At 40.6% G+C, this 16,583-nt stretch overlaps 1 protein-coding gene across 1 annotated transcript in view; it reads left to right on the forward strand.

The window, feature by feature from the left end:
* PRKDC (protein kinase, DNA-activated, catalytic subunit) overlaps positions 1–16,583 on the forward strand; it is a 527,347-nt gene that overhangs the window by 484,220 nt on the left and 26,544 nt on the right. The window contains exons 76-81 of the mRNA XM_075353287.1: positions 2,672–2,815; positions 4,112–4,313; positions 4,407–4,474; positions 4,727–4,947; positions 5,032–5,124; positions 11,009–11,095. Of these exons, the coding sequence (XP_075209402.1) occupies positions 2,672–2,815; positions 4,112–4,313; positions 4,407–4,474; positions 4,727–4,947; positions 5,032–5,124; positions 11,009–11,095 (815 nt within the window). The remainder of the gene's footprint in view (positions 1–2,671; positions 2,816–4,111; positions 4,314–4,406; positions 4,475–4,726; positions 4,948–5,031; positions 5,125–11,008; positions 11,096–16,583) is intronic.

Consider the following 16,583-nt stretch of genomic DNA (forward strand, 5'->3'; position numbering starts at 1 on the left):
GTACACAAAAAACTGCCACACAGTGGTGGGGGCAGGGTTACAGAAAGCTCATGAATATGCTGGACTACCTGGCAGCAGGCCAGGTAGTACTCTAATGATAATCTCCCACTGATTAAACTGATTATATCAAAACTACACCCCAGGAAGTGAAATATTTTTGAATTCAAAATCTCTTTACCTACGTTATGCTGCTCTCAGATTAGGTGGCAAAAACCTGGTAACAGATTCCCTTTAACTATAAATTTGTAAGCATAACAGTATATACATAGTTGCGTACTTCTCTTAAGTTAAGTAAGAGCAGGAAATTAATGTGTCAGATGTCACACTGTAAGGTAGAATTTTGCACTAGTTCACTTCATTTTTAAAATGGTTGCATCATAAATTTATTTTTTCAACTCCTATTTTAATGCCATTCATTACCTATGGTGTACTGGTACATCAGAGGTTATGTCCCTGCCTTTGATGTGGGCTCACATGCCGAGCCTACATCTTTCCCTACACGTTGGCTGGTCTAATCGACCATCATGTGCCTCAAACAGCCACGGGTGGATCGGACATCCACCTGCAGCTGTTAACCAATTAAATCTCGCTGTCATTCTCTGACAGCAGGATTTGACATGCGCTGACGAGAGCATCATTCCCTGCTCCCATCGTCACTACCATGATGTCATCGCGGAGCGCTGATGGGTTATTTTAACAGCTGGGGGTCAGGTGACTGTCCCCGGTATCTGTCTTGAAGATCCTCCTGTGAACGCTGGCTCAATGCAGTCATTCATAGGAGATCATGATTTCTCTTGTACAGAACAGTGCCAATGCTCATCTCATGCACTGCTCTGTATAGCACAAGCGATCTGATGATCGCAGCTTCAAGTCCCCTAAGGGGACTACTAAATACAATAAAAAGTGAAAAAGAAAAGTTTTAAAAATGATGAAAAAATTAAAAACCCACAAAAGTTCAAATCAACCCCCTTTTTTAATTTACCCCTCCACTAAAAAAATAAAACAATATAAAAATACACATATTTGGTATTGCTGCTCTCAGAAATGTTCAATCTTTCAACATATAAAATAAATCAATCCTATCAGTAAACGGCGTAACGGAAAAAGAATTAAAAATGCCAGAATTACGTATGTTTTGGCCACCGCAACTTTACAATAAAATCCAATAATAGGTGATCAAAACATCGCATCTGCCCAAAAATTCAGTAACAAAAACCATCAGATTAGGGCGAACACAGCCCCTGCTTCCGAAAAATAAAAACATTACGGGTCTAATAAAATGGCACCAAGTGCGATTTTATTTATTTATTTTATACAAACGTCTGAATTTATTTCATCAATTAAATATATGACACACCATACATGTTTGGTATCTACGTAATTTAAGTAAACTGGAGTATCCTATTGTCAGGAACTTGGTAAACAAAAAAAACAATTAGGGAATTGCATTTTTTATTTTTTTTTGTAATTTCACCGCATTTTTATTTTATTTTTTCATTTCTAGTACACTGTATGGTAAAATTAATGATTTTGATCAAAATACAACTTGTCTCGCAAACAACATGCCTTCATATGGCTATTTTGACGGAAAAATAAATAAGTTCTGGTTCTTGTAAGAAGGGGAGGGAAAAAAAAATGAAAAATTGCCGTGTCGTGAAGGGGTTAAGATTAGAGATGAGCGAACCCGAAGTTCGGTGTTGATACCACACACACTTTCCCAAAACAAAATACAGAGTGAGTTTGGGTGTATGCAAACCACTCGCGTGAGCATCGCTGTTCTCTGGTACACTCGATGTGCAGCCCAGTGCACTTGCAGTGTTTGATTGGCTCGCACTGGGGGTAACAACAGCATAATCAGATGTACACTTTGAAAAATAAAAAGAGATTGTGCACCGCACTGCTTACCTAAACTGGAGGTAGTGTGATATTTCTGTCCACAGCGCAGATCAGTGTGAAGTTTCCTTGATTATATCCAGATGTCACAGGAAAATATTTTTTCTCATCTTGATGGATTCAAACAAAATCCCTTACCGAGGTGCTATTGCCCAATTTAACAAGTATGCACGTGCTCCCCTCCCTGCATTCCCTCATGTCCGTCTCACCTGTCAGCATCGAAAAATAAAATAGTCCTAGTTTATCGGTGAGTGCTGCCCTGTCTCTCTTTGTTCTATGGGCATAATCAGATGTAGTGTGCAACAAAATGGAAAAACCCTGTCCACCACCCCTGGAAGTGATCTGTGTATAGCTGGCTGCATGTTGGTGAAAACTCAAACTGCACAATTATTGACTTCAATTGGGGTTTACGTCAAGTCTGGGTCTTAAACCGAACTTTATCTAAGATTATCGAAGTTGCTGAACCGAACTTCAACAATGTAATAAATGATGTAGCAAAACATTACTACATTTGACTTGGTTATTTATGACAATGAAATGCCGCACTTTAGGCCAGAAAATTGGCACTAATACAATTATAGAAATCTCGCACTGTGTCCAATTTGCAATAATAGAAATTTTCAAGATCTTAACAGCAGCGCAAAACCGCAGAGCTTATCGCAATTCTGGAGTCATTATCTTTCCAAGTCTTATTCATCCTGCTCCTGCATATTGTTTTTAGAACAAGTGCAATTATAGCTTCATTTTACAATATAATTGTATGCTTTGTCCCATTTAGGACTGGAAAGAGGAAATGTGTAAAGAATTGGATAAACCAAAATCCGATAAAAGCAAAATTAAGAAAATGTACAAGGAGATGCATGAAAACATTATGAATGCAAAAAATCCGAAATTTGGGACATTTAGAAGAAGGCTTGCAGAGGTATATATTTGCTGCCTGAATAAAAGCTGATTTTCTGTTTCTTTGTTAGAAGACACCGAGTTCCCTTGTTTTATACCAGTAAATAATTGAGAGAGTGTGTGTTCTAAGCAATAAACTGTAAACTTTATCTTGGGCAAAACATTATATATTTTATACATGTAGAGGGGTTAAATGGGTGTTTATATGTCTACTCTCTGTGAACTGTTCTACAATGTGATATTCCACTAATGTTATTAGTCACATTTTGTAACTGACAGTTAATGATTTAAAAAAAAAAAAAAAGTTACCTTTTTAGTATAACTTAAAAGGATGAAAGCCCTTATCAAGTCTCATTTCACTAAGTTCCTATTTCTAGTTTTTTTTTGTTTTTTTTTACTTCAATTTTAGGACCACATCCTTTAGGAGTGGCCTGTGCCCCTAGACAACTATGCTCAATGGCTCTTTCCAGTGTTGGCTGCATGGTCTTCTCCAGTTACACCATATTGTTCCTCTTTCTCACCCACCAATTCCACGTGTTCCCTCTCCACCACCCGAATTCATTACAATGTCAGGTCTTCTCTTCTCTCATACACCAAATTCATTGCAAATCCAGGTTCTCCCCACCCTCATCCCTGCACAATTCATTCCAATTCAATATCTGTTCTTTCCCACCACACCTCTAGTTTATTATAATCCATGGTTTCTCTCTTCCCCAATAAATATCATTAGCATGCCCTCTCTTCCCACTTCCATCAACTTCCATCAAGCTTTTCCTCACTGTGTTAAAGAAAAGAAAAGAAATCGTCTACCCATCCAGGCGATTCCCCCGCTAAAGTGTTTCACTTCATGGCATTGGTATCAGGTAGCCAGGCACAGGCTAAAGACACAACCAGCGCTATGACACCATTGCCCTAAGTTATAAAGGAAGCATCAGGCAGTAAGCGGAGAATGTCTTCTTGTAGTCACTGTGATTTGCTTTTGCTGACAGAGCTTCAGGAACTCTCCCTGCCCAATGATGTATGCAGCCAATTGTGAAGAAAAATACTATAATGAGGGCAGTATGGCCATGAGCTTCCCTGGAGCCTCGTGTCTTAGGCCCTCACCCAGATTGCTCACATTATAATCTGTTCCTGTCTGCTGGCCCAAAAAAATTGCATTGTGGGCCACTTGTTTAAGACCCCTAATTTATATGCTCTCTGGGCAATAATTACTGAATCTATCAAACATTTGTAGTTCGATTCCAAACTCCCCAGTTGCCATGTTTCCTTGGTTTTTAAGGTTGTCGTTATGACATAATTGTTTTACACTATATTTCAGAAATATTCAAAGGAGTTTGACAGAGTTTGTGGAAAAGATGGCTCACTTCTTAGTGGAATGAAAGCTAATGAGTTCCTTAAAAGCTTTGGAGAACTTGTGGATAAAATAAAAGGAGAGCGCGAGCCAGGAAATTTAAAGGAATATTCTCCATGGATGAGTGCATTCAAACCAGAATTTGCAAGAGATGATCTTGAAATTCCTGGCCAGTATTTAATATAGACAGACAAATATATATATTTTTTTTTAAAATAAATTTAGATTTACAGAAAATGACTATATTTAAATCTCCTTCCAGGTCAGTATGACGGTAAAAGCAAGCCATTGCCAGAGTACCACATAAAAATCTGTGGATTTGATGAGCGGGTAGGTGTTTCTCCCCGATCAGTAAAAATTAGCTATTTTCTTATTTTGCTTTTTAATAAATATAGATGAAACACAAATTTTATGTATAGATGTAGCAGAGCTGAAGTGATGATTTAATCTGTTGATGTTGTGTTATTTGTGAAGTGGAATGAATACCAGGTTTTCTTGCAGTCCCACCAGTGATCTGCTGAATGTGATAATTGGTGCAGTATTGTGTGTTTTTGTAATTATTGCTTCTATTATTTATAAAAGGTAAAAGTTATGACATCCATAAGAAAACCCAGGAAGATTGTCATTCGTGGAAATGACGAGAGAGACTACCCATTTCTTGTCAAAGGTGGTGAAGATTTACGCCAGGACCAGCGAATTGAGCAGCTTTTTGACATCATGAACATAATCCTTTCCGAGGATGCTGCTTGCAAGCAGAGATATATGCAATTGAAGACCTATCAAGTTATTCCTATGACTACACGGTCTGAACTTCCCTACATTACCTTGTACATAAAGGTCTCCTGACTTTTATATGAATCATCATAATTATGTCTCCTCTTTTACAGAATAGGCATCATTGAATGGTTGGAGAACACATGCACCTTAAAGGACTTCATTTTAAGCACTCTGACTGAACGAGAGAAAGAAGACCTCAACGGGTATTGCAGCTAATGACTGATATACTTTACTAATCAGCACAGTTTAACTAATGTATAACTTATTTTATCCAATTCGTAGACTGTAATATAGAAGGGTACATGTCAGGTCAGACATGTCCTGCACATCGAGCAATTCGTGAAAAAGAAGAGTGTTCATTGCTTTCTTGTAATTTTTTTATGCACATTCACTTCATGAAACTGAACACGGTCTAATGAAAAATATTACATTTCTTTAATATACTGTGGGTGAATGTAAAGTGTAAATATTTCAGAAAACTGCTAAACAAGTCAGAAGTCTTAATCTACCCCTATAATTTTTTACATCAGATGACAGCCCCACAAAATATAGAATATTGTCCTCTTCTCAGTGAAGCAGAGGGGTCATAAGAATGTAGAATAACCCGGTACCTAAACCACTTGGAAAGCAATTTGCAATTCATTTCCTTATTATGACTGGCTATTGTTAAGGCATTGGATTATTTTCTTTGTTGAGCATCATCATTGAGTGGTTAATTTAAGTTAGCTCCCCAGTAAATCCATAAAAGGAGGATACCCTAGGTTCGTCAAAAATAAAAGTATCCCATAAAAAGAGTGAAGGTCAGGGAAGTATATTGGATGAGAAAAATAAATGAATAGTTGTAAAATGATATTCCAAATGCTAGAGTTAATTATAGGAGTAAATCGAGGATAGCATGTGTATTAAGTATCAGTTTGTATCATACTTGTCTCTAGTCTATCCACAGGATTTAAAATGGGTTAATAGTTCCTTTAAAACTCCCATCTACTCTGTGGATATTTTATAAATGTATGTAATGCTAAAGGTGGTCTCCTGACTTCATCTACTGTATATGACAAAAGTGAGTACACCCCTCACATTTTTGTAAATATTTTATTATACTTTTCATGGGACAACACTGAAGATACAACACTAATACAACGTAAAGTAGTCAGTCTACAGATTATATAACAGTGTAAATTTGTAATGTCCGCTAAATAACAACACACCCCCATTAATGTCTAAACCACTGGCAACAAAAGTGAGTACACCCTTAAGTGAAAATGGCTAAATTATGCCCAATTACCCATTTCCCTTCCCTGTTGTCATGTGACTCATTGGTGTTACAAGGTCTCACGTGTGTATATGAGGCAAATGTGTTCAATTTGGTGTTATCGCTCACACACACTCTTAGGCCTGTTTCACACGTCAGTGATTCTGGTACGTTTGTGCTTTTTTTTTCTACGTACCAGAATCACTGACATACGCAGACCCATTCTAATCAATCAGTCTGCTCACACATCAGTGATTTTTCACTGAACGTGTCTCCGTGCGGTGTACACGCATGTCCGTGATTGCCGCATGGAGACATGTCCATCTTTTTCTGGCATCACTGATGTCCCACGGACCACGCAGTGGTGTGATCCGTGAAACACGTGCCAGAAAAAAACATGCATATCAAATAAAAATCATTTTTACTCACCCGGCTCCAGCGACGCTCTCTGCAGCCTGTTCTGCCTGCTGTTTCGGAGCCGGCTCATTACTGTCGTGCATATTCATGAATCCACGACACAGCCGACCCGGAAGCAACTGCTGCGGAGGTCAGCGCCGGCCGGATGCTGCACCGCGGGAGCGTTCAGCACCATGGAGAGCGGGAACGGGCACAGGTGAGTTAATCTCTATGTGCTATCACAGACCACGGAGAACGGAGCCCGGATTGCACTCAGACAACCCACGTGTGCCGTGAATCACGGCACACGGAGGGACATGTGCGTGTTTTACACGTCAGTGAAGAACGTCAGTGTTTTTCACTGACGTGTGAAACGGGCCTTATACTGAACGATAAACTGAAGGGGGGGGAGCGCAATAGAGTCTTATCCAACAAACATGCAAAAATGATAAGGGAATGTGCTCACCCTACAGGGCTGTGCGTCACACAACCCGATCCAAAGCATGCAATCAGCTGCTGCAGAATCCACGCGCTTAGCAAGCTGAAGCAGATCAGGAACAAAGCAAATGTGGAGCTATCACTGCGCTGCCGAAGATATGACATAAATCCAAAGAAGATCAACTGAAGCTGGTTTTATTCCACACATTTCGAAGTGTCTCCCCACGTCCTCATCAGGAAATCCACCAATATCAGAATTGTTGCTCTGCATGGAACCATGAATGCAAACATGTACTGTGACATACTGAAGCAGAGCATGATCCCCCTTCCTTTGGAAACTCTGCCACCGGGCAGTATTCCATATGACGACCTCAAACACACCAACATGACGACCACTACTGTGCTGCTGTGGTAAATATAAAGTAAGGGTAAAAGTGCTGGACTGCCCAAGCATGTCTCCAGACCTAAACCCTGTTCTGTGGGGCAACCTCAAACAGAAGGTGGAGGAGCGCAACGTCTCTAATATCCACCGGCCCTGTGATGTCGTCATGGAGGATAGAAGAGGATTCCAGTGGCTCCTGAGACGATCTAGTAAACTTCATGCCCAAGAGAGTTAAAGGGGATTTAAAACGAACAAAGCTAATTTGAATCTATAGGTTATACCACATCTCCTGAGCTGGGGAGGAAGAAAAGAAGTATACAACCATTACAGCACGGGATCGCAAATAATTAATTCTTTGAGGTAAAACATTTTTTAAAAATAGACCGGGAAATGTTTTACCTCACAAAAATAATCAGCTATGATCCCGTGCTTTATTGTCTTTATACACGTTTGCATCCTCTCCTGCCCAGAAGATATTGTATGATCAGAGCATACACTGTTATACAAGATAAAGAAAAAAAGTAATTTGCAGCTCACCCTGCATGAAAGTGTTGAATACATCCACAGAAGGTGCAATTAAAGCTAGTTTCGGATGCAATGCAATACCATCCGTTGCTATCCGTAGCTTATAGAAGTCTATGAGGAATATAACGGTTTCCTGCAACGGTTACCGTAATTCCTCAAGGCTGTGGATAGCAACGGAAGCCGTCCAACGCAAGTGGGAAAGTACCCTAACCCGGGTGGTGCAGGGATCAATGGATACCAGGAATCCAGTGCATTCACAGAAAAAGGGCAGGTAATCCAGCAACACTCCGTGCTTGGGGATAATGAGGTGTATAAAAACTGCACAAAGATCTCACTGAAGATATTAGAGGAAAACTTGAAAAAAATTTCAAAGAAGGTGAATCCATGGAATTTATCAATAACAAACAAATGGAATTTTAACCCCTATAGCCAAAAACACCATTATTCCATGCACTCTCTAAAGTTCATAAAGGGGTATTTCCACCCACCTTCTGGCCAGTAGTGTCTGGCATAGGCTCACTTGTGGAAAATATATGTGAATGGCTAGATACAAGACTCCAACCACTTGTAACGAGGTCACAGAGTTATATCCGAGACTGCAAATATGTATTGAATATAATGAAAAATCTGAAATGAAGAGCGAACTATATGTGGCTCACCTGTTGCATTATACTTATCCATACAGCATGACCTGGCGATTATGGCTCTAAGTGATCAGCTGCAACGTTATACAAAGTATACATGGGAATTTCAAGAATATATTCTGTCAATGACCTCCTTTCTACTAAAAAACAAATGTATTTTTTGTAATACATTGTATTTACAAATGCATGAATGTTTAATGGGAGCCAAGGTCTCCCCATCCTTAGCAAATATCTTTTTGAAGTGGTGGGAGGAGTCTAAGATCTATAATTCTAACAATCCTTTTCTTCACCACATTGAATTTTTTGCTCGATTCATAGATGAGATTTTGATAATTTGGAAGGGAGAGGAATGCAAAGCCATACAGTTCATGGAATATCTCAATGGCAATACTGAGAATCTCAAATTCACGTCACATGGATCGGAAACAAATCTCATTTTTGGACATTCTCCTGATAGGTAATTATCAAAAATCTGAAGTGGAAACGGAGATGCTGCAGTACTGAGGCTTCCTATGAGGAAGAATGCCACATTATAGATAACCGATGAGTGCAAGAGGCTATCCGAAATACCTTCTGGATAGAGGAAAAAACATCAGCAACAAAAAAAAAGAGAAGATTTACATTACAGTTCCTGAAATAAAAATCAAAATGAATACAAAAAAGTGGCTTCTCAACTCAGTACAATAACCAGTATGGAGAAATAATAATAAAAATAATCAAAAATAATTTTCCTATTCTCAAAACAGATAGTTACTCAAATCAATACTGGATAGGGGCTGTAACTTTATACCGAGGAGAGGTATCACCTTATCTAATTTATCACCAAGGGATCATACAAACAACAAAACATCCACTGCAACTAACTGGTTGTCCACCACAGGATCCCACAAATTTGAACAGAGTATGTAATCTGTGTGGCTATATGTGAAATATCAAAAAATTCAAGTGTACAGTGACAAAGAATATGATATCAAATCCTTTATAAATTGCAGCAGCACCTTTTATTATTTACCTGATCACTTGTGAGTCCTGTCAGATGCAATATGTCAAGAGTACAAACCCGCACATTAAGAAGACGAATATCAGAGCATCTCTATGATGTATATAATAGGAATACGAGCCAGTCAGGAGCATCACAGCACTTTATAAACTGCCATAATGGCGATGTCTGATCATTTAAAGTCAATGCCATCGAGAAAATTACGGTATCAAAGAGAGGGGGTGACGGAACGTGGCGATTGCATACCCGAAAAATAATGTGGATTCTCAAATTAGGAACGGGAATTCCAAAAGGGAGGAACATTAAAGCAGACTTCTATTTATTACTGATGATACAACAGCATTAGGTTAATAATTCTAATATGTTAAAAGTCCCAGTATGTTAATTTTTTCATGTTATTTCCTCCAATCCTTCTTCTTTTTTTTTTTTTGGGGGGGGGGTGGGGGGGATTTCCTGTCTGTCATTTGGTATAAAAGGGTTTGATGTTAGTCTGCAAGTACACTAGGAGTAAGGACTGTATAGTCCGAAACGCGTAAGCAATCCCTACCCTGGGGCATGGACTAATATTTTATCATTTACTAAACCTTTTTCACGTATGGATTAAAGAACTGTTTTTATCACTGGACGTGTTGCTGCATTACCTGCCCTTTTACTGTTATACAGGATGTACACAAACTACTTTACATTGTACCAACATGTCCTATCTTCAGTGTTGTCCCATTTAAAGATATAATAAAATATTTTCCAAAATGTGAGGGGTGTACTCCCTTTTGTGGTTCACTCTTCATTTCTGCAAGCACTCTGTGACTGCAAATCGCCTAATCCTAAAAGTGTGCAATGTATACACTGTCACCTGATCTCGCAATCATCATGTGATCGCAGCTATGTGATTTGCATAGTTGCAGTCATTTGCCGACTTGATTCACATCCATTTCAATCAACAGAACATTGGGCGGAGCAGGGAAAGATGGTGATCTTGAACATAGACTATGCAAACTGCATACTTGTGATTGCATGATATTGAGAAGGCAACCGATTCAGCGATATTCAGTCTTGAGTGACTACAAAAATTTTGCTGAATCCCTGAAAGACTACTTTAATGATTTTCTGTGGGTTTTTAATAAGATATTTTACAACCACTTGAAGATGAGCAATCCAAAGGTTTCTTTTAGCTGTGTTATCTATATGTATTTTTTTCTTGCATACAATTTTCTTTTGTCATCATTATACACATGGATTGATTGGCATTTGCTTTTTAGTCTGTTAGAAATATTTGTTTTATTGATCGTCGTTCAACTATTTAAACTATTTAAAATACTAGGAAATCTTTGTGATGAGAAAATTAGCTGTTTTGCTGTAGTAACAAAACACCTTATATACAGTATTATTAGAGATCTTACATGTATATTGGTTATTAAAAAAACATTTATCTTTATATTTGATGTTGCAGAAGACATAGTCCAGAAAAGCATTACAATGCCTGGCTGGACAAGAAGAACATGATTGGAAGTGCACAACAACACATTGACTCCTATGTGTAAGTTGCTTTTTTTTATATAGTTACATTGCTGTTTAAGCGATTGGATGATCTCAGATTTAAGTCTCCTAAAGGGATTAACAAGTAAAGTTAAAAAAAATAAAAATGTATAGAAAAAAAAGTTCAAATCAGTCCCACTTTATCTCCCATTTTAAATTAGGAAATAAAAAATATAAAAAATAAATTTCATTGATATAGCTGGTTTCATAAGAATCCAATCAATCAAAATTTAAAAGAAATTAATCAGATCGGTAAATAAAAAAAAAAAACCCTCAAAACGTCAGAATTGCAGTTTTTCAGCCACTGCAACAACACAAAACAAAATGTAATAACAAATAATAAAAACATCCTCTGTACCCCAAAATGACATCACTAAAAACATCACTCCGGGTGCAAAAAGCAAGACCTCACATAGCTTCATATCCTGAAAATTGATAACATTACAGCAGTTGGAAAATGGGGACGCAAGCCAATTTTTAATTTATTTTTATAGTTTCTGAAATTTATTAAAAAAAAATAAAAAATTTTTTTCACCACTTGCGTAAAACAAAAACTGTACATATTTTGTATGGGCATAATTGTGCTGACCTGAGCAATCATATTGCCTGGAGCGAAGAAAAAAACATTCATCCAGCACTTTGAGATATAATATCCCAATTTCACGATATTCACGGACTTGATAAAAACATAATCAGTTTTATTGGTGTACACAAGTACAAGTAATTAAAAACACCGCGTCTTACACATTTCAAGCCGAACAAGGGCAATTGATTAAGAGCCCTTGTTCGGCTTGAAACACGTAAGACGCAGTGTTTTTAATTATTTGTACTTTTGCACACCAATAAAACTGATTATGTTTTTATCAAGTCCGTGAATATCGTGAAATTGGGATATTATATCTTCAAGTGCTGGATGAAATGTTTTTTTCTTCGCTCCATTAATTCCGGGATCCGGCCCGCTGACTGTCCGTGCACTGATCTCTAAAACCGGCCACAACAAGCTTTGAGGTGAGCTGATCTTGAAACAATTTCTCTCTCTTCTTATAATCATATTACCTGGTCAGTTTCACAGTAAAATGAACATTGTAAAGTAAAACCTCAAAAAACTATTGCAAAATTGTACTTGTTTTGCTATTTTGCAACACTTGGAATTTTATTCCTACCCTGCAGTATGTTGCATGATCAATTGGATGGGTCATTCAAAAGTAGAACTCGTCCCGCAAAAAACAGGCCCCTTGGGTGGCGGGGCGATTTAGTCGAGCAGAGTGGATGTATGTGAAAGGGGCTCCCGGTAACATGAATAATATTCTGGCCAGCATACCTGGCTGCCTGCTTTCTCTATCTCACGCACCGGTTCCTGCGATAGGGAACACCATCTGGAGATCAGTGGTCCCACCGGAGCTGTCCCCCAGCTCCTGGTACCAGACGCCGCGCCATCTGTGGCTGGAGAGTGAGACGCGGCGGCCATCTTTCCTGCACGACGCCCTGCATCCTCACAGCATGCAGCGCCTCGTGGTTCCAGCGACTGGCGGCTGGCTCATCAGCGGAGGGAGAAGCAGGTGACGGCAGCAACATTAATCTGTGGAGCTACACTGGAGGGGAGACCCGGAGAGCGGTGAGCACAGGCTGCGGACATTATCATCAGCCGCGCCGCTGGTGGTCAGCGGGCGGCACATCAAAGGGCCAGCAGCGGTGAGGGTAAAAATTAACCTGTGAGGTGCTAGAGTGTCTGAGGTGTGTGCCTTGAAACACGGGCCCCTCGGATCTCCCTTTGGCACTGAAGTAATGCACGGAGGACATATATAAAGGCCCCCATGCATTATAGGCCCCACTTCTGCAGATTACACATGAAGTGCTGGGCAGGCCCGTGACTCTCCCCTTGCTATTGTCACATAAAATGCAGCTGCTCCCTGGTTGCCTGGACTGAGCGGAGAGTGGAGGCACGTATACTTATTGAATACACATCATAAAGGCAGAGGGGCAGGGAGCATAACCAGCAAGCGCCCAGTGACCCAATATGAGTCCTCCTAAGCAATCTGGAGCCATTGATAAACTCAAGGAGTTTTCAAGGGGGGGGTGGCCAGGCAGACACTCCTAAAGCTAAGAGGAATGCCTCTTTCAGGTTCCAAGCACTAACAGATGAGGGAGGTGAAGATCAAGATGATTTAACCCTGAGACTTATACGAGCAACTCATGCAGGCGATATCTACATGTAGAAGATCCCTTACGGGAAATATTGAGGAGGTATTTTCAGAAGTTGGCCTCCTACGACAGGATATGCAGACCCTGAGGGCTCGTACTGCAGAGGTTGAGACAAGAGTGTCTGAGCTGGAGGATAAAGTAACACCACTGACAGCCAAGCTGACCAAGGTGGCCGAATCTATTAATTCGTTGCGCCAGAAGGCGGACGATCTGGAAAATCGTATGCGGCGAAAGGACATACGGCTCATAGGCCTGCCGGAGTACTCTGAAGGACAGCACCCTTAACGGTTCTTAGAGCAATGTGTGAAATCTACCGTAGGGGATGAGTTATCCTCGATGTTCATGGTGGAAAGGGCACACAGACTCCCAGCGAGACCCTCCCCGCCAGGTGTGCCACCTTGACCCTTTTTGGCGTGGCTACTAAACTGTAAAGACAGAGATGCAGCTCTTCGTCTGGCCCTGCAGAAAGGTCCCTTTTAAATGCAAGAATGCTGCTCTCTCGATCTTCCCCGACTTTTCTGTAGATCTCCAGAAACAGAGAGCCCACTTCATGGACGTGAAGAAGAAATTAAGGGAGCAAAACATTGTATATGCTATGTTGTATCCTGCTTGGCTTCACATAGTACATGAGGGGTCGTCCCTGTTTTTTACTACACCTGCTGAGGTGGAAGATTGGCTCCAACTACATCCAGGGCCTAAGGGACAGAGGCGTTGAGAATGGGTTTCTGTGAGAGGTATCTCCTGTGCCCCTCAGCGGTCTACTTCCTCCCCCCACTGTTTGTTGTCCTCTTTGGAGGCGGCTAGGACATCAATATGCTTTTGACGACGGAGAATCTGGCCGGGGATTGGCACCTGTGGAATGGGGGCCCTGATTCTTGCGTCCCTATACCATCTATACCAGGACACTGCGTTCAGTGATGGTATCCCCAGTGGTATTTGAAATGTTTTGCGGGACTCTGGGAGGTGGTCCCGAGGTTACTTGATTGTTGTGTTGAAGGCTACATATGTACTAACCCTATTTCTTTGCAGGGACATGCACAATACCGCTAGAATACTCTATTGCAGGGTTGGAAGCAGTCACAGGGGAACTATGGAAGAGGCTAGAGGCGGGGGGGGGGGAGAAACACTGGTATCAGGATACAAGGTCTGCCCCTTTTCCACCTGGGTTCCTGGTTCAATTTCTAGGAGTTGTAGAATATGGGTTCAGAACTAGTGTTTATGACCTGGAACATTACAGGTCTCAAATCTCCCAAAAAGCAAATGAATGTATTTTCCCTAATTAAACGCGCTAAGGCCCAATTGGTGGTATTGGTCGAAACTCATCTTACACGGGACACAGCTAAGTTGGTTAAAAAACCATGGGTCTAGTGGTTTGTACACACCTTACACACCGGTTATTCCAGAGGGGTCTCCCTTTTAGTTCACAAGTTTGTTCGGTAGGAGGTGAACGTGGTCAGAAGGTATCCGGAGGGGAGATTTGTTTTGTGTATGCATCCATCGATTTCAGAGACTATGTCCTATTATGTATATATAACCCTCCGCCAACTCATACATGTATCCTTAAACAAGCACTGAGCTTTGTCCTTACTTACTCGGATGCATGTGTCCTATGCATGGGAGACTTTAATCTTGTGGTCGATGAGGAACTAGACAGGGTTAGGCTGGACGACAGGGGACAGCGCCTGCCCTCAGGCCTGAATAAATAGCTGCAATGTATCAAGGGAGGCAGGTAGGTCAACTACGTGGAAGTTTACTTGTCATTTATCTACGAGATGCACGCTGTCACGTTTAGATTATATTTTTGGATATAGTAATGTGGCAGCTTGGGTAGGGGATGTGGTACATGGGGTGTGGGGTATATTTGACCATTGTCCAATGATTCTCTCAAATTCGTCCGGAATGTTAGCAGGTCCCCCTGGTGGCTAAAGCCATTTTAGCTTAAATTAATTGATCAAAATGACATGTCCCTGGCCCAATTGGAGGACTTCTTAGTGGCTCACCCTAACCCCCAAAACAATAATTTGGTATGGGATACTCTCAAAACCTATGTCCGGGGATGCTTAACTTCGACTATAACACATATCAAATGACTGACTAGGGAGGAAGACGACACAGTGGAAAAAGGACTTAGGGACTCGGAGGCAAGATATGTTTCTAATCCAACGGATGGAAACAGGGCGAGTTGGTTACGCGCATATAGATCATATACACAATACGCTGAGAATAAATCTAAGCATAAATTGTTCTTCACCCGGCAGTCATATTTTCAGCTGGGAAACCAGTCAAGCAAATTACTGGAATACATGGTTAGGCAACATAATGCTTCAAACACAGTTCTGGGTATACGGGAGGATGGCTGCTCGGTTGTTATGACCCTTGATAAGATCTTACAATGCTTCTACACATTTTACAAAAGTCTATATAGTTTTAGAAGTGTCCACGCGATCCAGGATTGTTTGGTGTATCTGTCAGACTTAGAGTTCCCCACCCTTAGTCAGTCACAAGGAGAATTCCTGGAGGCAGACATTACAATTGAAGAAGTAACAACAGCCATCTCAGGTATGGCTAGGGGGAAGTCTCCGGGCTCAGATGGCTTTCGTATAGAATTTTACAGGAAATATTGTGAAGCCTTGGCCCTGGTTCTTTTGGATTTCTTCTCACATTTTTCAATAGGAAGTTCCCTGCCCGCTTCTCTATATGAGGCACATATTATTGTGTTGCGGAAGGAGGGAAAGGACCCACTAGATTGTGGCTCGTACCGCCCTATATCACTGGTTAACAATGATTATAAAATCTTTACCAAGATACTGGCGTCCCGGCTAAATTTTGTTATATTAAACATAGTGCACCTGAACCAAACCGGATTTATGCCTGGGAAAAACACTTCTATAAATATTAGACAGGTCCAATCTATTGTGCAATACAGTATATTGGTGCCGGAAAGCAAGTGGGCCTTGGCCTCTCTGGACGTGGCCAAGACATTTAACTCGGTGGCGTGGCCCTTCCTGTCTGCCTGCCTCCAGAGATTTGCTTTTGGTCCTAAGTTTAGTAGCTGGATTTACATGCTATATAGATCCCTGGTAGCCAGGATTATAGTTAACAGCGTTTTGTCAGCACTTTTTTCTCTTGGGCATATGGCAGGGGTGCCCTTTGTCTCCAGTCCTGTTTGCCCTTTTTATTGAGGCCCTGGCAATTAGAGTCCGATCAAACCCTTCTATTGTTAAAATAGCTGATCACACAGATATAATGGGATAATACGCGGACGATATGGTTGTCTTTATGGACAA

Source organism: Anomaloglossus baeobatrachus, chromosome 6, assembly GCF_048569485.1.
Source record: "Anomaloglossus baeobatrachus isolate aAnoBae1 chromosome 6, aAnoBae1.hap1, whole genome shotgun sequence".
Taxonomy (NCBI): Eukaryota; Metazoa; Chordata; class Amphibia; order Anura; family Aromobatidae; genus Anomaloglossus; species Anomaloglossus baeobatrachus.